This window comes from Lontra canadensis, unplaced genomic scaffold (assembly GCF_010015895.1).
Source record: "Lontra canadensis isolate GAN:19392208 unplaced genomic scaffold, GSC_riverotter_1.0 scaffold48, whole genome shotgun sequence".
Taxonomy (NCBI): domain Eukaryota; kingdom Metazoa; phylum Chordata; class Mammalia; order Carnivora; family Mustelidae; genus Lontra; species Lontra canadensis.
In genome coordinates, this window is record NW_022631042.1 from 9,072,295 (window position 1) to 9,096,000 (window position 23,706).

Here is a 23,706-nt window from a genome sequence, read left to right on the forward strand (position 1 = left end):
TACTCCACAGCCAATCTAGACGGAGTCATCACTCAGAAGAGCTCGATCCTAAAATCTTAAATATAAACATTCCACTTTCTGACCCCTACCCTCCTACTCTTCCAGCTCCCTCCCTCCATTACTCCCTCTACCCCTCTTTAATCCTTAGGAACCTCCACTTTCTGCCCATATATCAGTGTAAGGAACTGTTCTCCCTTCCCACCTAGTCCCTCCGCCCATCCCTCAGACACTCTAAAAAGCTTAGCTCCTTCGCCACCACCGCCCCTCCAAACTATATGTCTGGCAAACGCCTAACCTGGATGAAGTCAACTCTTATTTTATACCTACATCTGGTTTACTGACTGTTACTTAAGAAAATCACTCAGTGGGGAAGATGAGTACCATGCTCTCTACATATTTTCAAACATAATTGTATGGAAGTAAAACATGAATGAAACTCAGCAGAAAAAAATTAAAACAATACAGAGGTATATGGCAAAAATTAAAAAAAAATAAAGCCGCCCCCCAAACATTTGCTTTAAAAGTTTTGCGTATGTTCTATGCATGCATTATTGTCTTAAATGTAGCTAGATATATGTACCTACATATACATATACACACATATACATATGTATACGAAATCAGAGTAGTTACATTGTAGTAGACACTTCTGGGGCAACTTGCATTATTTTTCCTCTTTTAAAATATGTCTTGGGGGGCACCTGGGTGGCTCAGTGGGTTAAAGCCTCTGCCTTTGGCTCAGGTCATGATCCCAGGGTCCCAGGATCGAGCCCCACGTCGGGGTCTGCTCAGCAGGGAGCCTGCTTCCTCCTCTCTCTCTCTCTGCCTGCCTCTCTGCCTACTTGTGATCTCTGCCTGTCAAATAAATAAATAAAATCTTAAAAAAATAAAATATGTCTTGGAAAGCTCTTCTTCTCAAAAAATACATATATACTTTATATACTATCCCATTCCCTTATTCATATATAAGTTATTTGCTATTTTCACAATAATGAATACCCTTGTACAGCTTTCCGGATACAGTGAAAGTCTATGTCTGAAGCGGATCTCTAGAAGTGAAATGTTTGGTCAAAGGGTGTATGTACTTAACATTTTTTTTTAAAGATTGTTTTATTTATTCATTTGACAGACAGAGATCACAAGTAGGCAGAGAGAGGCAGGCAGAGAGAGGAGGAAGCAGGCTCCCCACGGAGCAGAGAGCCCGATGTGGGGCTCTATCCCAGGACACCGGGATCATGACCTGAGCCGAAGGCAGAGGCTTTAACCCACTGAGCCACCCAGGTGCCCCGTGTACTTAACATTTTAACAAATACTTCTAAATTACCATTCAGAAAGGCTCTATCAAATTGCCCTCCCAACTGCACAAGAGACTTACCTTCCCGAGCACGGCTCTCAACATTGGCTGGCTCTCTTCTTTCCTTCCCTAGACTTCTCTCCCCCTTAATCTCCACATACCTTATCTCTGCTCCAAACCCCTTCTGCTGCCTCCAAATGTACACATTCTTAGCAAATATCTCACCAAATATTTGTAGAGAAAATGGAAGTTACTTGGCTTCCTACCCCCAAAACAACAAAACCTACCCACCCCTCTCCTGTTCTCCTTCCTCCTAATGACCGGGTACGGTAGTCTCCTCGGGTTAGGGCAATCCCGGCTGTGGGCTCCTTCCCTTCGCAAAGGGCTGGCTGCCTTCCGTAGAGGTCTCAGCGCCCACTCTCGCTCAGCCTACCTGAAATCTATCTTCTGCCTTCATCACACAGGCTCACCGTGTGCCAAATCCACCATACCTCCTCTTAGGGGACACTACTGCCCACTCTCTTCATAAAGCCACACTCTTCTCATTTTGCTCCTCTGTCTCTAGAACACTTTTTCCGCGGTCCTCCTCGGTCCTCAGGCCCCTCTTGACCAGACCTTAAAGTCTGGAGTTTGTGATTTCTGTCCCCGGGGCCCTGCGCTCTTTCTCCGGGGAACATGTCACCCTTCCCCTCCTTTCCGCCACCATCGCCCCCTCTGTCTTCTCCTCTCTGATCTGTATCTTCAGCCCAGATGGCCAGTCTATTCAAGGCTGACTTCATCCTCTCCCATTCCGCTCCTCAGACCCTCCACTCGCTCTCTGGCCAGACCCCAGCCCCTCCTCTGGGAAATCGCCGGGGTCCTCTCCCTTTTAACTCCGCCGCCACGTGGCTCCAGTACCTCGCAGACCTGAGGAATGTAGTTCTCCTTGAAGTAGTTCCTCAGTCGGGGGTTGGCAGTGCGTAGCGAGGCCATGACCAGAGGCCCCACTGAAACTCCCCGCCGGCCCTCCGCGTCGCCGGAAGCAGGCGCCGCGCCGGGGCCGGGGACTAGCGCGTCCCGGCGTTGCCCCGGCAACCGCGAGGCAGGGAGGGGCGGGCGCTGCAGCGTAAGGTCCGCGCCCCCTAGGCGGGGCGGCGGGTGGGGGAGCAGCCGGGAGGGCGGGGGGAGGAAGGCGGGCCTCGGTCCCGGCGGCAGCTAGCGAAGTCCGCCTTCGGGCGGCGGCCTCCGGGGGGTCCCTTCGGGTCGCGTAGTCCCTGAGGCTCTGGACTAGTCCTGCACCCCGCCCCGCCTCTGCCAAGCCGCCGGGACGCTCCGGGGCCGCAGGGGGTGGTCTTGCTAGTCTGGCAGGGTCGTTTCCGGGAGGCGGAGCTCAGGCCCGATTTCCTTTCTCCTCCGCGAGCTCGCGCTCGCTTGGCGGCGGGATCCGCTGGCTCCGGGGCCTCCTGCGCCAGGCCCAGCGCTGCGCCCCAGCCCCGGCGGCAGCATGGGCGGCGCCCGGGACGTGGGCTGGGTGGCGGCGGGCCTGATCCTCGGGGTCGGCGCCTGCTACTGCATTTACAAGCTGACGCGGGGGCAGCGGCAAGGTGGCCGCGGGTTTCGGCTGCGCCCCTCGAGCTCTGCAGGTGAGGCCACGGGATGCTCGGCAGGTGGCGGGGGACGGCGGATCGGGGCTGGGTGTTATCCCTGGGGTGAAGGTTGAAGACAGCGGGCGCTCGTGACCTTCCCGTGCTCGCGGCCAAAGGAGCCGAGCCAGGGGAGGGCGGGAGGCTCGTGAGCACGGCCAGGTGGAGAAGCCAGGTGCAGAGGACTGATCGTCCACTTGATGGGGTGCGTGTAAGATCCTGAGCTGCCTCCTGCCTCCACTTAGTTCAAAATCCCGTGATGAAAAGTTGCCCACATTTTCCTGCCTGAGTGCGGCGTCACAGCGGAGGATTGGCTGGGTTTCTCAAAAGCATGTCCACTGCCCCGCACGTTAAAGCTTGCTCCGGCCTTTGTGTTACCAAGGGGATTCTCCCTGCGGTGGCGTGGGTGTTGCGGGGCCTGGAGCGGTAGACGAAATTGTGTCTGCAGTTGCCCTGGGAGAAGGAAAGCTGGAGTTGTAGTTCTGCCTCCTCTCGGCCAAGCCTCAGCGGGGAGGTACCTTGAAGTCACTGCGGTTCATATACAAAGTCGCAGAGAGATTCTGGAGATAACAGACACCGATGTACATATCAGTTTGAAACAGTTATCTGCGTGGGAAAGGAGGCTACCCTCCCGGCGAAAAAGTGCATGGTTAGGTTGCCGTCCAAAAGTCCCGATTGGTGCATTCGGGATTCTGAGGATTTACTGGATGTTCTGGAGGGAAATTTCCGGTCATGGACGTTGTTACAGAAATAATTAAAAATGAAATCTCCTGCCAGCCAAGAAATTCCTCTCTACAAATACAGAAAAGAACTAAAGTTTTATTGTTGAGTAAGCATTAAACTAGATTGCTGTGCTCATCCCAGGCAGTCAGCTAATGGGATTGAAAAGAGAATTCTCACCCCTTTATGTATCTAGGCAGGTAAAATCTATTTCATACTACCTGCATGTTTTCCAGAAAGACAGTAACTTGTCTTTAAGAAAAGGCTTGACTGCACCATTTACACATAATTCATCCTAAATTCACTGGTAATTGACGTGGCAATTTGTGTCAGCTAATTGCTTTTATCCAAAGGAAAAATAAGACTTCTCAGCATCTTTATGACAAGCAGGTGGTTACAACATAGAACCAGGTTGGGAGGCTAAATTCAGAGATCTGGGCTCCACCTTTTTGATGTTTACATTTTAAACAGATGACCCCAAAGCCCAGAAGAAAGACTTTCTTGGGTTGTAAACTGGCAGGAGAGTTACTTAGCTTTTAAAAAGATGTCATTTATGGGGTGCCTGGATGGCTCAGTGGGTTAAAGCCTCTGCCTTCAGCTCAGGTCATGTTCCCAGGGTCTGGGGATCGAGCCCCACATCGGGCTCTCTGCTCAGCGGGGAGCCTGCTTCCTCCTCTCTCTCTGCCTGCCTCTCTGCCTGCCTTTGATCTTTGTCTGTCAAATAAATAAATAAAATCTTTAAAAAAAAAAAAAGATGTCATTTATATTAAGGAGACAAAGGAATTACAGTTATAGCTGGTTCTTGAACAAGGGGAATGTGAGCTGCACAGGGTTACTTACATGGAGTTGTTTTTTGGTTTTTGTTTTTTAGTAGATACAGTTCTGTAAATGTATTTTCCTTATGATTTTCTTAACATTCTCTCTAGCTTATTTTATTGTAATAATACAGTGCATAAGACATATCACATACAAAATAAATGTTAACTGTTTTCAGTGAGGCTTTCAGTTCATCACAGGCTATTAGTTAAGTTTGGGGGAATCCAAAATTATACATGGATTTTGGCACCCCTAAACTCTTCATTGTTCGAGGGTGAGCTGTACAAGTTTACTCAAGGAAATACTCTGAGAAAACAGTAGGGAGAAGGTCTGTATCCCTTTAGGGACAAAGGAAAAAGCAATTTTCAAAAAAAGGTTTTATTTACCCTGACTTACAAAGCCTAATTTGTTGTCTGTGTGTGAAAGAGATTTCTGGATTCAGATACATTCTCACTTACACTGATTGAACCTGGTGAACACTGACAAAGTCAGTGTTTTAAACTTAATTTTACCAGTTCCAAATTCACCCTTACCTTAAGTCAGGCACCTTACAAAATAAGGTGCTCCTGGTCCCTTCTTCCTGAAACTACCCCTTTATCTTTTTTTTTTTAAGATTTTATTTATTTATTTGACAGAAATCACAAGTAGGCAGAGAGGCGGGGGTGGGGGTGGGCGGGAAAAGAAGGCTCCCCGTGGAGCAGAGAGGGGTTGGGAAAGTGGGGGGAAGCAGGATCCCCATGAAGCAGAGAGCCCAATGCGGGGCTCGATCCCAGGACCCTGAGATCATGACCAGAGCCCAAGGCTGAGGCCTAACCCACTGAGCCACCCAGGCGCCCCACCCCTTTATCTTTGAAGAAGACTTGACAAGTGTCCATTTTTTTCAGCATCATCTTTAGATTTCTGAAGATGATCTTTTTTGTTGTACTTGAGATAAAATTGACATAAAATATTGTATTAATGGTAGGTATACAATATGATATGTGGCTATGTATATATTTGATATCAAATATATGTAATATATATTTGGTTTGATTTGATATAGTTGGTTCAGGTATCTGTACATATTGCAGAATAATCATCATGAAAAGTTTAGTTGACATCTCTCACTTCATAGGCACAGATTTTTTGTTGTGATGAGAACTTCTAAGATTTACTCTCAGCAACTTTCAAATACATAATACAGTATTGTTTGCTAACTATAGTCATCAAGCTGTACATTACTTTCCCAATATTTTCATATCTTTAAACTTGTTCTTCTCATCACTCTCATCCATTTTACACTGCCCCTTCGCCTGCCTCTGGCATCCCCAGTCAATTTAGATTCGACATATAAGTGAGATTATGTCGTATTTGTTTTTTCTTTCCTGTCTGACTTGTTTCACTGAGAATAATGCCCTCAGTGTTTACCCGGGTTGTTGCAAATGGCAGGATTTCCTTCTTGTTATGGCTGAGTAATATTCCACTATTTCAGTTTTCCTATATATATATAGACCACATTTTCTTTATCCATTCATCTATCAATGAACACTGAGGTTGTTTCTGTGTTTTCCTGTTATAAATAATGTTGCAGTGAACATGGGGATGCATATGTCTTTTCAAGGTAGTGATTCTTTTTCTTCACATAAATACCCAGAAGTTAAATTGCTAGATCTGCATGCTAGTTATATTCTTAATGTTGAGGAACCTCCAAACTGTTCCATAGTGGCCGCACCAATTTACATAGTCTCCAGCAGTGGACCAAGGTTCCCTTTTCTCTACATCCTCACCAACACTTGTTATCTCTTATCTTTTTGTTTTTTTTTTAATTTCTTTTCTTTTTTTTTTTTTTTTAAAGATTTTATTTATTTGTTTGTCAGAGAGAGAGGGAGAGAGATGGAGCACAGGCAGACAGAATGGCAGGCAGAGGCAGAGGGAGAAGCAGGCTCCCTGACGAGCAATGAGCCCTATGCGGGACTCGATCCCAGGACACTGGGATCATGACCTGAGTCGAAGGCAGCTGCTTAACCAACTGAGCCACCCAGGCGTCCCCTCTTATCTTTTTGATACTGGCATTCTAACAGGTGTGAGGTGATACCTCATTGTGGTTTTGATTTGTATGTTACTGATGATTACAGATGTTGAGCACTATTTCACATATCTGTTGGCCACTTACATGTCTTTGGAAAAAATGGCTGTTCAGATCCTCTGCTTATTTTTTTTAATGATTACTTGGGTTTTTTCCCATTGAGTTGCGTGAGTTCTTTATATATTTTGGATATTAACTGTTTATCAGATAAATGGGGGATATTTTCTCCCATTCCATAGGTTGCCTTTTCATTTTATTGATGGTTTCCTTTGCTATGCAGAAGATTTAAAATCTGATAGTCCACTTGTTTATTTTCGTTGCTTTTGGATTTGGTGTCAAATCTGAAAAATCATGCAAAGACCTATGTCAAGGAGCTTACTGCCTACATGTTCTTCTGGGAGTTTGATGGTTTGAAGTCTTATGTTCAAGACTTTATTATAAGTTGATTTTTGTGTCTGATACAAGAGTGGCCCAGTTTCATCTTTTTATGTGGCTGTCCAGGTTTCCCAGCACCATTTCCTGGAGCTGATGAAGTCTTAGAATATAAGTGAGGTTCGGTGGGGTGAGGTCCAGAGCCAATGACCAAGAAAGAATTCTTGAGACATCTTTGGTGCAAAATGGTGGTTTATTAAAGCCCTGGGACAGGACCCATGGACAGAAAGAGCTGCTGCCCCGGGACTGTGCGGAGTGGTCCATTATACGCTTGCAAGTTGGAAGGGGATCAGGGATGATGGCATAAGTGTCTAAGGAATTTTGGAAGCAAGGTTTCCAGGACCTTGAGGGGCTAGCTGTTGTTGGGCAAAAGGTTATTCATTACCGTGAATGAAACCTTTTCCTGAGACCCTTTAGATGTGTATCAGTGGGCCCTGTGCTTGGGAATCATTGTCAACACTGTCTTGGAGGGTTTAGAGATAGTTTCCAAATGAATTGTTAGAGTAGAACTTACAGGATCCTGGTCGGGGGTAGGGGTCAGTCAGGCCAGGATTGCCCTTTGCCCTTAGCAAAGTGTTAAGGGGAAGGCAGTTGAGTCCCTAGAGGAATGTCACTTTGCCAGTTTCAAGGGCTTGTCAGTGGGTAAGGAAATTAATAATTTTTCTTCTGCCTGTTTCCACATCTGAGCCACTATCTTTTCCCCATTGTATTTCTTTGGGTGCTTTGTCATAAATTAATTGACTGTAAATGCATAGGTTTATTTCTGGGCTGTCCTGTTCAATTGATCTGTGTGTCTGTTTTTATGCCAATATTATACAGTTTTGATTACTGTAACTTTGTAATGTATTTTGAAGTCAGGGACCGCAATGCTTCCAGCTTTGTTCTCAAGATTGCTTTGGCCATTTGGGGTCTTTTCTCATTCCATACAAATTTTAGGATTGTTTATTCTATATCTGTGAAAAAGACATTGGAATTTTGGTAGGGATTGCATTGGATCTGTAAATGGCTTTGGGTAATATGGACATTTTATTAGTTCTTCCTGTCAATGATCTTGAATAGCTTCCTCTTTATCTGTATTTTCTTCAATTTCTTTCATCAGCGCCTTAACAGTATTCTGTGGACGGGTCTGTATACCTCCTTGGTTTAATTAATCCCTAGGTATTTTGTTCTCTTTGATGTAAATGTAAATGGAGTTGTTTTCTTTTTTTTTTTTCTTCTTGGAGTTATTTTCTTAATCTCTCCTTCTCATAGTTTGTTATTAGCATATAGAGATGCAACTCATTTTCTTATATTGATTTTGTATCCTGCAATTTTCCTGAGCCTGTGTATTCGCAGCTTTTTGGTGCAGTCTTGAGGGATTTCTCTATATAATGTCGTCGGCAAATAGTTTTACTTTTTCTTTCTGATGGGATGGCTTTTATCTCTTTTTGTTGTCTAATTGCCCTAGCCAAGACCTCGAGTACTGTGTTGAATAAATACAGTGGACATCCTTCTCTTGTTCTTGGTGTTAGAAGAAAAGCTCTCACTCAGTCGTTCACCACTGAGTATGATGTTAGCTGTGACTTTGTCCTAAATGGCCTTGATAACGTTGAGGTACAGTCCCTCTCTACCCTCTTAGTGTTGAGAGTTTTTATCATGAATGGATGTTGGATACGGTCCAATGCTCTTTCTGCATCTGTTGAGATGGTATGATTTTTATCCTTCCATTTCGTTACGGCGGTGTGTCATACTGATTGATTTGCCGCTGTTGAGCCATCTTTGCATCCTGGGGTACATTCCACTTGATCTTGGCGTATGACTTTCTAATGTTTTGTTTGCTCATATTTTGTTGAGGCTTTTTACATCTGTATTCATCATGGATTTTGGCTTGTAATTTTCTTTCTTGTGGCAGTCCTTGTCTGATTTTGGTATCCAGGTAATAGGGCTTTGTAAAATGGGTTTAGAAGTGTTCCCTCCTCTTCTGCTTTAGGGAGAGTTTGAGGATTGGTATTCTTCTGCGAAGACTTTGGTAGAATTAATTAGTGAAGCCCTGCGGTCTTGGACTTCTGTTTGTTGGGACTTTGTTGATTACTGATTCAATCTCCTTACTAGTAACTGGTGTGATAAGATTTTTTGTTTCTTCAGTTCATTTTTTGTAGATTTTATATTTCTAGGAATTTTTCCATTTCTTCTAGATTGTCCAGTTGTTGGCATATAATTGTTCCTAATACCCTCTTATGATCCATCATTTTTTTTCTTTGTATTTTTGTGATATTAATTGTAGTGTTCCTTTTTCATTTCATTGGTAAATGAAGCCACTCTCTCTCTGTTTTCTTGGTAAGTGTAGCCACTGGTTTGCCTATTTTGTTCCTCTTTTCAGTAAACCAGTTCTTATTTTCATTGATCTTTCCATTGTCTTCCTACTCTCATTTATTTCTGCTCTGCTCTTTGTTATTTCCTTCCTTCTAACATTGGGCTTTGTTCTTTTTATGGGTCCTTGAGGTGTAAAGTTAGGTTATCTATTTGAAATCTTTCTAATTTCTTCACATAAACACTTAGCACTCTGTACTTCCCTATTAGGACTCTTTTTGCTTCATTCCATAAGTTTTGGTATGTTGTGCTGATGAAGTTTTAGAATATAGGTGAGGTTCAGTGGGGTGGAGTCCAGAGCCCACGACCAGGGAAGAATTCTTGAGATGTCTTTGGTACAAAATGGTGGTTTATTAAAGCACGGGGACAGGACCTGTGGGCAGAAAGAGCTGCTGCCCCGGGGTTGTGAGGGGTGCCAGGTTAAGTACGATGGTGTTGGGGGAGGTAAGGAAAAAGGGAGGTTTCCGTAGAACTTTCATATGCTAAAGACCTACAGGATACCAGATACCAGAGGCCTTGCCATTGTCAAGGTCGTTTTTCCTTTCTTAGCAAGGTATTAACCTTAAAGTAGTTGGGAGATTCCTAAAGAATGTCACATATGTCCCACTCAGGAGTGGGGGTGGGGGAAGGTTGCATGATGTCAGCTTCTGCTCTGTCCTCCGCCAGCCTTCTGTTCCCTCATCAGTATTTCTATCTTTATTTTTTCTCGATATTATTTTCCCCTCTTTTGATTTCTTCTTTGATTCACTAGTTGTTCCGTAGCATGTTTAATCTCTACATATTTGTGAATTTTCCATTTTTCTTCTTGTAGTTCATTTCTAGTTCGCTACCTTAGAGTTGACAAGTTTGTATATTAATTCTGTTGGGTCCCCCAATAATGGGTCCATGATTAAAGGAGCGAGACTGATACAAAGCGAAGGTCAAGCAAAGCTTTATTTAGCACCAAGCATCAAGAATCAAACCAGCCCTCCGGGGCGCACGCCCCTCCCTGCTTTCCAGACTATTGTAGAGCAAAGGCCAAGTGGTTGGGCCTGGCCACACACAGGTGGCTAATTGAATTACAATTCACCCCATAGTAGCTATGCAACCCAGCCCACCACCTTGGTAGCTAGGAGACAGTATGTGCCCCCCCACTGATTGAATGTCTCCACCTGACCTGACCCACCCTCGAATTTGGGCGGTCACCTGGGACTGGTTTCCTCGGACTTGCTTTTAAGTAAGTTGGGGGGGGGGGCAGGGTCAATTTAAGTTTTACTGCATAAACAAAAAGATGGCAAAATGGGCTGGGGCCCGCTCTGGCTGAAAAGGCCCTTACAATTCAGTCTTCTTAGATTTATGAAGACTTACTTCGTTGCCTCATGTGATTTATCCTGGAGAGAGTTCCATGTGTGCTTAAGAAGAACATCTGTTTTGCTTTTGAATGTTCTGTAGATGTCTGTTAAGTTCATCTGGTCTAACATGGCCAATGTTTCCTTATCAATTTTCTGTCTGGGTGACGTGTCCATCGGTAACACTGGAGTATTGAGGTCTCCTGCTATTGTACTGCAGTCTGTCTCTCCCTTTGAGTCGGATTATTTTTGCTTTATAAGGTGCTTCTTTGTTGGGTGCTTATGTATTTACAAATGTTATGTGCTCTCCTTTTATCATTATATAATTATCTTCTTTGTCTCTTATTACAGTCCTTGTTTTGAAGTCTTTCGTCTGATGTAAGTGCGGCTGCCCCAGCTTTTTTAAAGCTTCCATTTGCATGGAATATCATTTTCTCTCCTTTCTCTTTCCTTCTGTGTGTGTATCCATAAAGCCGCAATGAGTTTCTTGGCAGTGTATAGTTAGTCTAATACTGTGATTTTGAAAAAGAAATATTTACTCTTCATCCCCATTTCTGGCACAAACCTCCTAAAACCCTCAGAATCTTCTAAGTGCTGTGAGCTATAAATGTGTCTTTTGTTATGCTAATGGAGCTTTTGGAAAGCCCTGTTAAGGATGGGGTCTTGTTACAAGGGAGGCAAACGGGATTAGAGGGCAATAAACTTGATAAGCAAAATTTTCTCTGAGTTCTGTGAGCGGCTCTAGCAAATTAATTGGACCCAAAGTGGGGTTGGTGAATCTCTGACCAGAAGCACCGGTGATGGGGCGCCTCGGTTGCTCAGTTGTTAAGTGTCTGCCTTCAGCTAAGGTCATGATCCCAGGGTCCTGGGTTCAAGCCCCGCTTTGGGCTCCCTGCTGAGCAGGAAACCTGCTTCTCCCTCTCCCACTGCCCCTGCTTGTGTTCCATCTTTTGCTGTCTCTCTCTTTGCTGTCTCTCTCTCTCTATATATATATCAAATAAATAAATAATCTTTAAAAAAAAAATTTTAAAAGAGGAGCACCGGTGATAACTTGGGCTTGCTCCTGGCATCGGAAATGGTCGGGGGTGGGGGCAGTCTTTGAGGACTGAGCCCATAACCTGTGGGGTCTGATGCAGGTAGAAAGTGTCTAAGTTGAATTGAATTGTAGAACCTGCTGGTGTCCAGGAATTGCTTAGTTCTTCGGAAAAACTCACTCTATGTTAGAATGGGTGACCAGAATCAGAATGTGAATTGGGTCTTGTTTTGGTTTTGGTTTTGGTTTATTTTTTTTAATTAATATATAATGTATTATTTGCCCCAGGGGTACAGGTTTGTGAATCGTCAGGCTTACACACTTCACAACACTCACCATACATAGTACATACCCTCCCCAGTGCCCATAACCCAACGACCCTCTCCGTACCGCTCCCCACCTCCGGCAACCCTCAATTTCTTTAGTGAGATTGAGTCTCTTAAGGTTTGTCTCCCTCCCAATCCCATCTTGTTTCATTTTTTTTTCTTCCCTGCCCCCCAAACCCCCCACTTTGCCTCTCAAATTCCTCATATCAGGGAGATCATGTTATAATTGTCTTTCTCTGATTAACTTATTTAGCTCAGCGTAATACCCTCTAGTTCTATCCACGTCATTGCAAATGGCAAGATTTCATTTCTTTTGATAGCTGCATAGTATTCCATTATATATATACACCACATTTTCTTTATCCAGTTATCTGTTGATGGACATCTAGGTTCTTTCCATAGTTTGGCTATTGTGGACATTGCTGCTATAAAATTGGGGTGCATGTGCCCTTTCGGATTGTTACTTTTGTATCTTTAAGGTAAATACCCAGTAGTGTGATTGCTGGGTTGTAGGGTAGCTCTACTTTCAACTTTTTGAGGAACCTCCATGCTGTTTTCCACAGTGGCTGCACCAGCTTGCATTCCCACCAACAGTATAGGAGGGTTCCCTTTTCTCCGCATCCTTTCCAGCATCTGTCATTCCCTGACTTGTTCATTTTAGCGGTTCTGACTGGTGTGAGGTGGTATCTCATTGTGGTTTTGATTTGTATTTCCCTGATGCTGAGTGATGTAGAGCACTTTTTCATGTGTCTGTTGGCCATCTGGATGTTGTCTTTGCAGAAATGTCTGTTCATGTCCTCTGCACATTTCTTTTTTTTTTTTTTTTTAAGATTTTATCTATCTATTTGACAGAGATCACAAGTAGGCGAGGAGGCAGGCAGAGAGAGAGGAAGGGAAGCAGGCTCCCTGCCGAGCAGAGAGCCAGACGCGGAGCTCTATCCCAGGACCCCGAGATCATGACCTGAGCCAAAGGGAGAGGCTTTAAACCACTGAGCCACCAGGTGCCCCCTCTGCCCATTTCTTGATTGGATTATTTGTTTGAGTTTGATAAGTTCTTTATAGAGTTTGGATACTAGCCCTTTATCTGATACGTCGTTTTGCAAAGATCTTCTCCCTTTCTGCCATGTGTCTTTTGGTTTTGTTGACTGTTTCCTTTACTGTGCAAAAGCTTTTTTTTTTTTTTTTTAAGATTTTTAATTTATTTGACAGAGAGAGATCACAAGTAGGCAGAGAGGCTGGCAGAGAGAGAGGGGGAAGCAGGTTCCCTGCTGAGCAGAGAGCCCAATGTGGGGCTTGATCCCAGGACCCTGAGATCATGACCTGAGCCGAAGGCAGAGGCCCAACCCAGTGAGCCACCCAGGCGTCCCTGTGCAAAGGTTTTTAATCTCGATGAAGTCCTAATAGTTCATTTTTGCCCTTACTTCCCTTGCCTTTGGCAATGTTTCTAGGAAAAAGTTGATACGGCTGAGGTCAAAGAGGTTGTTGCCTATGTTCTCAAGGATTTTGATGGAATTCTGTCTCACATTGAGGTCTTTCATCCATTTGGAGTCTGTTTTCATGTGTGGTGTAAGGAAATGATCCAGTTTCATTTTTCTGCATGTGGCCGTCCAATTTTCCCAACAACACTTGTTGAAGAGACTGTCTTTTCCATTGTACATTCTTTCCTATTTTGTCAAAGATTAGTTGACCGTAGAGTTGAGGGTCTATTTCTGGGCTCTCTATTCTGTTCCATTGATCTATGTGTCTGTTTTTGTGTGAGTACCATGCTGTCATGGTGATTGCAGCTTTGTAATAGAGCTTGAAGTCTTGAATTGTAATGCCACCAACTTTGACTTTCTTTTTCAACATTCCTCTGGCTATTCGGGGTCTTTCCTAGTTCTATATAAATTTTAGGATTATTTGTTCCATTTCTTTGGAAAAAAATAGATGGTATTTTGATAGGAATTGCATTAAATATGTAGATTGCTTTAGGAAGCAGAGACATTTTCACAATATTTGTTCTTCTAATCCATGAGCATGGAACATTTTTCCATTTCTTTGTGTCTTCCTCAATTTCTTTCTTGAGTGCTTTATCATTTTCTGAGTACAGATTGTTTGCTTCTTTGGTTAGGTTTATTCCTAGGTATCTTATGGTTTTGGGTGCAATTGTAAATGGGATCGACTCCTTAATTTCTCTTTCTTCTGTCTTGTTGGTGTATAGAAATCCAACTGATTTCTGTGTATTGATTTTATATCCTGACACGTTACTGAATTCCTGTACAAGTTCTAGCAGATTTGGAGTGGAGTCTTTTGGATTTTCCACATAAAGTATCATATCATCTGCAAAGAATGATAGTTTGACTTCTTTGCCGATTTGGATGCCTTTAATTTCTTTTTGTTGTCTGATTGCCGAGGCTAGGACTTCTAGTACTATGTTGAATAGTAGTGGTGATAGTGGGCATCCTGCCGTGTTCCTGACCTTAGCAGAAAAGCTCTTAGTTTTTCTCCATTGAGAATGATACTCGCTGTGGGTTTTTCCAGATGGCTTTGGTGATATTGAGGTATGTACACTCTATCCCTACACTCTGAAGAGTTTTGGTCAAGAAAGGATGCTGTATTTTGTCAAATGGTTTCTCAGCATCTATTGAGAGTATCATAAGGTTCTTGTTTTTTCTTTTATTAATGTACTGTATCACGCTGACTGATTTGCGGATGTTGAACCAACCTTGCAGCCCTGGAATAAATCCCGCTTTGTGGGATTGTGGGGTTGTGGTGAATAATCCTTTTAATGTACTATTAGATCCTATTGGTTCGTGTTTTGGTGAGAATTTTCACATCTGTGTTCATCAAGTATATTGGTCTGTAATTCTCTTTTTTGATGCAGTGTTTGTCTGGTTTTGGGATCAAGGTAATGTTGGCCTCATAAAATTAGTTTGGAAGTTTTCCTTCCATTTCTATTTTTTGGAACAGTTTCAGGAGAATAGGAATTAATTCTTCTTTAAATGTTTGATAGAATTCCCCTGGGAAGCTGTCTGGCCCTGGGCTCTTGTTTTCTGGGAGATTTTTTTTTTTTTTTTAATTTTATTTATTTGACAGAGAGCAAGAGATCACAAGCAGGCAGAGAGAGAGGGGAAAGTAGGCTCCCTGCTGAGCAGACACCCTCCCCCCGCCCCCATGCGGGGCTCGATCCCAGGACCCTGAAATCATGACCTGAGCCGAAGGCAAAGGCTTAACCCACTGAGCCACCCAGGTGTCCCTGTTGGGAGACTGACGACTGCTTTAATCTCCTTACTGGTTATGGGTCTGTTCAGGTTTTCTATTTCTTCCTGGTTCAGTTTTGGTAGTTATAGTCTCTAGGAATGCATCCATTTCTTCCAGATTATCAAATTTGCTGGTGTTTAGTTGCTCATAATATGTTCTTGTAATTGTTTGTATTTCTTTGGTGTTGGTTGTGATTTCTCCTCTTTCATTCATGATTTTATTTGCATCCTTTCTCTTTTTTAATGGATAAGTCTGGCCAGGGGTTTATCCATCTTATTAATTGTTTCAAAGAACCAACTCCTAGTTTCATTGATTTGTTCTGATGCTTTTTTGGTTTCTGTTTCATTGATTTCTGCTCTGCTCTTTATTATTTCTCTTCTGCTGGGTTTAGGCTTTCTTTGTTGTTCTTTCTCCAGCTGCTTTAGGTGTAGGGTTGGGTTATGTACTTGAGACCTTTCTTGTTTCTTGAAAAAGGCTTGTATTGCTATATACTTTTCTCTCAAGACTGCCTTTCCTGTGTCCCCACAGATTTTTGTACAGTTGTGTTTTCCTTATCATTTGTTTCCATGAATTTTTTCAGTCCTCCTTTAATTTCCTTGTTGACCCATTCATTCTTTAGTAGGATGCTCTTTAGCCTCCATGTATTTGAGTTCTTTCCAACTTTCCTCTTGTGATTGAGTTCTAGTTTCAGAGCATTGTGATCTGGAAATATGCAGGGAATGGTCCCAATCTTTTGGTACCCGTTGAGACCTATTTTGTGACCCAGGAGGTGATCTACTGTGGGGAATGTTCCATGTCCACTAGAGAAAAATGTATATTCTCTTGCTTTGAAATGGAATTTCTGAATAGAGCTGTGATGTCCAGCTGGTCCAGTGTGTCATTTAAGGCCTTTATTTCCTTGTTGATCTTTTGCTTGGATGATCTGTCCATTTCAGTGAGGGGGGGGGTGTTAAGTCCCCTACTATTATTGTATTATTGTTGATGTGTTTCTTTGATTTTGTTAATTGGTTTATATAGTTGGCTGCTCCCGTGTTAGGGGCATAGATATTTAAAATTGTTAAATCTTTTTGTTGGACAGACCCTTTGAGTATGTTATAGTGTCCTTCCTCATCTCTTATTATAGTCTTTGGCTTCAAATCTAATTGATCTGAAATAAGGATTGCCACCCCAGCTTTCTTTTGATGTCCATTAGCATGGTAAATTGTTTTCCACCTCTCACTTTAAATCTGTAGGTGTCTTTGGGTCTAAAATGAGTTTCTTATAGACAACATATTGATGGGTTTGGTTTTTTAATCCATTCTGATACCCTGTGTCTTTTGATTGGGGCATTTAGCCCATTTACATACAGGGTAAGTATTGAGAGATATGAATTTAGTGCCATTGTATTGCCTGTAAGGTGACTGTTACTGTGTATTGTCTCAGTTCCTTTCTGGTCTACTACTTTTAGGCTCTCTCTTCGCTTAAAAGACCCCTTTCAATACTTTCTGTAGGGCTGGTTTGGTATTTACAAATTCTTTTAGTTTTTGTTTGTCCTGGAAGCTTTTTATCTCTCCTTCTATTTTCAGTGATAGCCCAGCTGGATATAGTATTCTTGGATGCATGTTTTACTCATTTAGTGCTCTGAATATATCATGCCAGTTCTTTCTGGCCTGCCAGGTCTCTGTGGATAAGTCTGCTGCCAGTCTAATATTTTTACCATTGTATGTTACAGACTTCTTGTCTCCGGCTGCTTTCAGGATTTTCTCTTTGTCACTAAGACTTGTGAGTTTTACTATTAGATGACGAGATGTGGACCTATTACTGATTTTGAGGGGGGTTCTCTGTGCCTCCTGGATTTTGATGCTTGTTCCTTTTACCATATTAGGGAAATTCTCTACTATGATTCGCTCCAATATACGTTCTGCCCCATCTCTCTTTTTCCTTCTTCTGGAATCCCAGTTATTCTAATATTGTTTCATCTTATGGTATCACTTATCTTTCACATTCTCCCCTCGTGGTCCAGTAGTTGTTTGTCTCTCTTGCTAAGCTTCTTTATTCTCCATCATTTGGTCTTCTATATCACTAATTCTCTCGTCTGCCTCATTTATCCTAACAGTAACAACCTCCATTCTTTTTTTTTTTTTTAAAGCTCTTATTTATTCACCTGAGAGAGAGAGAGATCACAAGTAGGCAGAGAAGCAGGCAGAGAGAGATGGAGAAGCAGGCTCCCTGCTAAAAAGAGAGCCTGATGCGGGGCTTGATCCCAGGAGCCTGGGATCATGACCGGAGCCTAAGGCAGAGGTTTAACCCAGTGAGCCACCCAGGCGCCCCAAAAGCCTCCATTCTTGAGTATACCTCATTAATAGCTTTTTTGATTTCAGCTTGGTTAGATTTTAGTTCTTTAACTTCTCCAGAAAGGGCTTTTATTTCTCCAGACAGGGTTTCTCTAATATCTTCCATGCCTTTTTCAAGCCCGACTAGCACCTTGAGAATCATCATTCTGAACTCTGAATCTAACATATTACCAATGTCCTTATTGATTAGTTTCCTAGCCGTCAGTACTGCCTCTTGTTCTTTTTTGTGTGTGTGGCTTTTCCGCCTTGTCATTTTATCCAGATAAGACTATATGAACAAGAGAATAAAATACTGGGGCGCCTGAGTGGCTCAGTTGGTTAAGCAACTGCCTTCGGCTCAGGTCATGATCCTGGAGTCCCAGGATTGAGTCCCACATTGGGCTCCCTGCTAGGCAGGGAGTCCGTTTCTCCCTCTGACCTCTCTCTTCTCATGCTATCATTCCTTCTCTCTCTCAAATAAATAAATCTTAAAAAAAAAAAAAAAAAAGAGAATAAAATACTGAAAGGGTGGCAAAGACCTTAGAAAAATGTATGCTAACCAAATCAGAAGAGATCCCTAATTGGGAGGAGAAGAAAGGGGGGTAAAAAGAAATTTTTTAGAATATTGAAAAATTATATATATATATATATATATATATATATATATATAAAAGACTGTTGAATAGAACAGAGCCATCGACTTGATTTTAGGTGTGTTTTAGTCTCTTAGAAGAAACTACCTCCCAAAATTTTATTTAAAGAAAGGAAAACACATATATATACAAAAATAAGGGTAAACATGATGAAGGGATGGAATATGACTGTAAAGATGAAAAATTAAAAAGAAAAACTTCTTAAAAAGTAATTGATAAGATAAGTCGCTTGGAAAAAGAAAAAGAAAGTGGAGAGAATTTGCTCAGGCTGGAGACTAGAACAAAGCCCTGTGCTAGATTTAGGGTATATTTTGATCTATTAGAAGAAATTGTATCCCAAAATTTTTCAGAAGACAACATCCTATATGTCTACTAAAATAAAGTTAGATACAATGAAGGATAAAACATAATAGTGAAGATTTTAAAAGTTTCTTTTAAGAAAGGTATTGTTAAGATAAACTAGTTTAAAAATTTTAAAAAGGAAAGAGGAAAAGTTAAAAATAGAATAAGAAAAAAATAAAATTAAAAAAATTTAATTGGGGTTCCTGGGTGGCTCAGTGGGTTAAGGCCTCTGCCTTCAGCTCAGGTTCATGATCCCAGGGTCCTGGGATCAAGCCCCATATCGGGCTCTCTGCTCAGCGGGGAGCATGCTTCCTTCCCTCTCTCTCTGCCTGCCTCTCTACCTGCTTGTGATCTCTGTCTGTCAAATAGATAAATAAAATTTAAAAAAAATTGTTTTAATAACTTTGCAAGACTAAAGAATCATGGGGAGAAAGCCATGAGTTCCGTGCTTTGCTTTCCCCTCCTCTGGAATTCCGCTGTTCTCCTTGATTGGTGAACTTGGTCTTGGCTGGATGTTCTTGCTGATCTTCTGGGGGAGGGGTCTGTTGCAGTGATTCTCAAAAGTCTTTGCCCGAGGCGGAATTGCGCTGCCCTTGCGGGGGCTGGGCTATATAATCTGCTCTGCTCGGGTTCGCTCTCGGGGCACTTTTGTTCCCTGAATGCTTTCCCTAGAGCTCTGGAGGACAAGAATGAAAATGGTGGCTTCTCAGTCTCCAGGCAGGAGGAGCCAAGAGCTCGGGGCCCCACTCCTCAGTGCGCCCTCAGAGAAAAGCAGTCAATCACTCCTGTCTCCCTGGTCTCTGGCTGTGCTTGGAGCTCACCCAGCCTGTGACCCGGCATTTCTGTCTCTGGCACACAGCCCCATTTGGCGTCTCTGAACCCAGCAAATTCCTGCTGTGCTGCTCTTCTGGCAGAGTAAGGTGGGTCTCCCCGGATCTGCCACTTGTGGAGTCCCTGCCCAAAGAGCAGTGGTCTGACTGTGGCATAGATCACAGTTTAAGGTAACGCTGAGCTGAGAGCTCATTCCCCAGCTCTGTTTCTGTAGCTGACTTCCCCGCTCTGATACCTGTGAGCTCTGCTGCACTCAAGACACCCCAGATCCTTCTGTGACCCCCCGTGACCTGAGACCACACTACCCCCACAAGGGCTCCACCCCTGCTTAGCCTCTGGAGCGATGTCCCCCAGTCCCCCCAAACTTCTAGAAGCAGACTTCTAAAAGTTTGGATTTTTTGCTCTGTTGCTCCGCCGCTTAACGGGAGCTGGCCCCTCCCACCACGGTCTGTCTTCCTGTCGCTTCAGATTCACTTCTCCACACGTCCTATGTTTCAGAAAGTGGCAGATTTTCTGTTTCTAGAATTGCTGCTCCTGTTCTCTTCGGTCTCCTGTTGGGTTTATAGGTGTTCGGAATGCTTTGGTAAGTATCTACCTGAACTCCTGCGACCTGATGTCGTCTTAGTCTGCTACTCCTCTACCATGTTGACTCTCTCCTCCAGTTTTTGTTTTCGTTTTTATCCTTTGGGCCACTCTAAGCTTTTTGATTGGAGGCTTGAGGCCATTTACATTTAAAATAATTTTCAGGGGCACCTGGGTGGCTCAGTGGGTTAAAGCCTCTGCCTTCGGCTCAGGTCATGATCCCAGAGTCCTGGGATCAAGCCCCACATCGGGCTCTCTGCTCACCAGGGAGCCTGCTTCCTCCTCTCTCTCTCTGCCTGCTTCTCTGCCTACTTGTGATCTCTGTCTGTCAAATAAATAAATAAAATCTTTAAAAAACATAAAAATTAAAATTAAAAAAAAATTTTCATTAGGTATGGATTTAATGCCATTTTGTTAATAGTTTTCTGGCTGGCTGTATTTCCTTTGTGCATTTCTTTTCTTACTCTCTTTGTGGTGTGATGATTTTCTGTAGCGGTAGGTTTAGATTCCTTTACCTTTAATGTTTCTTTATCTACCATACATTTTTGCTTTGTGGTTACCATGAGGCTTACCTAAATCATAACAGTCTGTCTTAAGTTGATAATAACTAGAATTTGAATGCATTAAGCTGTACGTTCTTACCCGCCCCCCCCGCCATATACACACAGTTTATGTTTCTGGTATCACAATTTATGTCTTTGTCTTCTGTATCCCTTAAATTATTGTACTGATAGTTATTTTTACTATGACTTTTAGCTTTCATACTGGATTTGTAAGATAAGTGATTTGCCCACCACCATTACATTATTCAGAATATAACTATGTATCTTTACCAGCAAGATTTATACATGTATGTATTTTCCTGCTACTAATTAGCACCCTTTGTTTCAGCTTCAGGAAATTCCTTTAACGTTTCTTGTAAGACCAGGCTAGAGGTGCTGAACTCCTTCAGTTCTTGCTTGTCTGGAAAATTCTCTCTCTCTATTTATGAAGGACAATTTTGCCAAGTTAGATTTTTCTTGGTTAACAGGTTTTTTTTTTTTTTTTCTTTAAGCACTTTGAATATATTGTGACACTCTCTTCTGGCCTCCAAAGTTTTGGCTAAAAAATCTGCTCATGGTCTTATGTAATGAGTTACTTTTCTCTTGCTGCTTGTAAGATTTTCTCCTTGAGTTTAGCTTTTGACTTTTTTTTAAAAGATGTTATTTATTTAGGGGCGCCTGGATGGCTCAGTTAAGCATTACCCTTCGGCTCAGGTCATGATCCCAGGGTCTTGGGATCATGTCCCGCATCAGGCTCCCTGTTCAGCAGAGAGCCTGCTTCTCCCTCTCCCTCTGCTGCTGCCTCTTGTGTGTGCACACTCGTTTTCACTTTTTCTCTCGCAGACAAATAAATGAAACCTTTTTTAAAAATCTTTTTTTTTTTTTTTTTTAAGATTTGTCTGAGAGAGAGAGAAGGTCCTCTAAACTATCTTCATTTTTATTTTCCTGCTCTGACTGGATGAGTTCTCCTGCCCTGTCTTCTAGTCCACTGATCCTGTCTTCTCCTTCCTCTAGTCTGTAATTGAATCCCTCTAGTAGTTTGTTTTTGTTGTTGTTTTCAGTTCAGTTATTATATTCTTCAGCTCTGTGACTTCTGCTTGGCACTTTCTTTGATTTTCTGTCCCAGTCTTAAAGGAGTGATCTCATGTAGGAAATGAATCTTACTGTTCAACTGTGCCCAGGTCTTGGTTGTCTCTCCAAGCTTTGTAGATTGTTCAAGCAGCCTGTTTCTAACAGCTCATGGTAGTTGAGAGTATACCAAGCCCTGTCTGTGTCCCAAAGGGAAGGATCTCATTCAGTGCTTAGATACAGGCTGAGTAGAAGCCAAACCTTCAGGTAGCAGCTTTGACAGTATGGAAGTACACCTGCCAGTGGAAGACAGAGATGGGTGTTTGATCTTTCTGTACTGAGCCCTGGGGTGATAGCTAGTTTTGAACTGTTTCTTTGTTTGCTACCATCCCACGGAACCTGTGGGTCCTCCTAGCCACTAGATCCAGGTGATCAAGGGGCATCTCTTGGGCAGCAGCCACAAAAACCAGGGTGCCAGACATGTGTGCAGACTCCTTTCTGGGAAATCCAGCATCCTAGAGCGAGGCACGGGGAGAGTGCAAAGATGGGACCATCCAGCCTTCCCATCTCTGGAGAGTATTGCTGTCAGCCCCTTGTCGTTTGTTCAAAGGGAAGTCTGCCCCTCAAGCTGCCTTGCAGTTATTAAGATAAGTAAATAGGCCTCTTTGATGGAAAGACTGGTGCCAGTCTACTGCCTCTGCTGGCCGTAGGGGGTTAAGCCATGGTTAGTATGTGCAAGCCCTTTAAAAACGCTCTCTTAATTTGCTGTAGCCTGGTGGGTGTAATGGATGCAAGTTTCGTTGGCTTTCAGAGCCAGGTATTTTGGAAGCCCGTGTCTCAGCTAGAAGTATTAAAAATTGGAAGATAGGGTGTGGGGTCCAAAGCCTTTGCTCTTCAGGGAGATGCTGGGAGTTGCGAGTTCTGGCCGGGTTATATGTTGCCGCACCAGGGGAGGTGGTGATGGCAAGATTGTGTTTCATCCTCTACTGTCAGTTTTAGTGGGGGGGTTTTCTCAACTTTTCTCGTTTCTGGATTTCTTCCAGAGAGAATTATCCTTGATGTAGCAATAGATTGAAGGTGTCTGTGTGAAGAGATCAGTTCAGGATCTTCCTATGTCACCATCTTGAACCAGACTGGGTCTTTTTTTTTTTTTTTTTTTTGGTCTTCAGTATTAAGAAATTTGTAATTCCTGTAACAGCTTAGACTGTTTGAGAGCATTGGGAAAGATGAAAATACATTCCTATGATTTATTTATTTTATCACTGGAAGTTTGTACCTCTTAATCCCCTTCACCTGTTTCACCTGCCCCCCAAACCCTTCCCACCTCTGGTAACGAGCAGTTTGTTTCTTGTATCTATGAGTCTGTTTCTGGTTTTCGTTTATTTTGTTTCTTAGATTCCACATATAAGTGAAATCATATGGTATTTGTCTTTCTGGCTCTTTACACTTAGCTTAATACCTTCCCAGTCCATCCCTGTTGTTGCTAATGGCAGAATTTCAATATTTTTTATGGCTAAATAATATTCCATTGTGTATCTGTGTGTTTGTGTGTGTGTGTATCTACACATCACTTCTTTTTAATCCATTCATCAACTATCAGTGGACACTTAGGTAGCTTCCACATCTTGGCTGTTCAAAATAATGCTGCAAGAAAGGGGTACATAATGTCTCTGTTCTAATTAATGTTTTCATTTTCTTCAGATAAAAACCCAGGAGTTGCTGGATCGTAGGGTAGGTCTATTTTTAACTTTTTGAGGAGACTCCATGCTGTTTTCCAGAGTGGCTGCACCAGTTTGCGTTCCCACCTGCAGTGTAGAAGGGTTCCCTTTTCTCCCTATCCCCACCAACTCTTGTTATTATTTGTGTTTTTGGTAACGGACAGTCCGAGGAGTGTGAGGTAACAGCTCACTGTGGTTGCAGTTTGCATTTCCCTGATGACAGTGCTGAGCGTCTTTCCACGTGCCTGTAGCCATCTGGATATAGACTTCAGAAACATGTCTGTGCAGGTGTTCTGCCTGCTTTTTAATCAGGATTTTTGTTTTCTCCCACAGATATGTGTACAAAATCACACAACTTTAGAGGTACACCTTTGGAATCAGTTATAGTCTTAGATCACCCCCTCTTTTTTAATAGATGAGGAAAGCTGAGACC

The 23,706-nt window shown here is 42.8% G+C and overlaps 2 protein-coding genes across 2 annotated transcripts in view; one reads left to right on the forward strand and one right to left on the reverse strand.

Annotated features, from left to right (window-relative positions):
- Window positions 1-2,340, reverse strand: part of FBXL13 (F-box and leucine rich repeat protein 13) — a 236,611-nt gene extending 234,271 nt beyond the window's left edge. The window contains exon 1 of the mRNA XM_032873296.1: window positions 2,192-2,340. Coding sequence (XP_032729187.1) covers window positions 2,192-2,266 — 75 coding nt within the window. The 5' untranslated portion in view covers window positions 2,267-2,340. The remainder of the gene's footprint in view (window positions 1-2,191) is intronic.
- A 356-nt stretch (window positions 2,341-2,696) lies between these two features.
- The window catches only part of ARMC10 (armadillo repeat containing 10), a 37,354-nt gene continuing 16,344 nt past the window's right edge, over window positions 2,697-23,706 (forward strand). Inside the window, exon 1 of the mRNA XM_032873300.1 lies at window positions 2,697-2,916. Coding sequence (XP_032729191.1) covers window positions 2,778-2,916 — 139 coding nt within the window. The 5' untranslated portion in view covers window positions 2,697-2,777. The remainder of the gene's footprint in view (window positions 2,917-23,706) is intronic.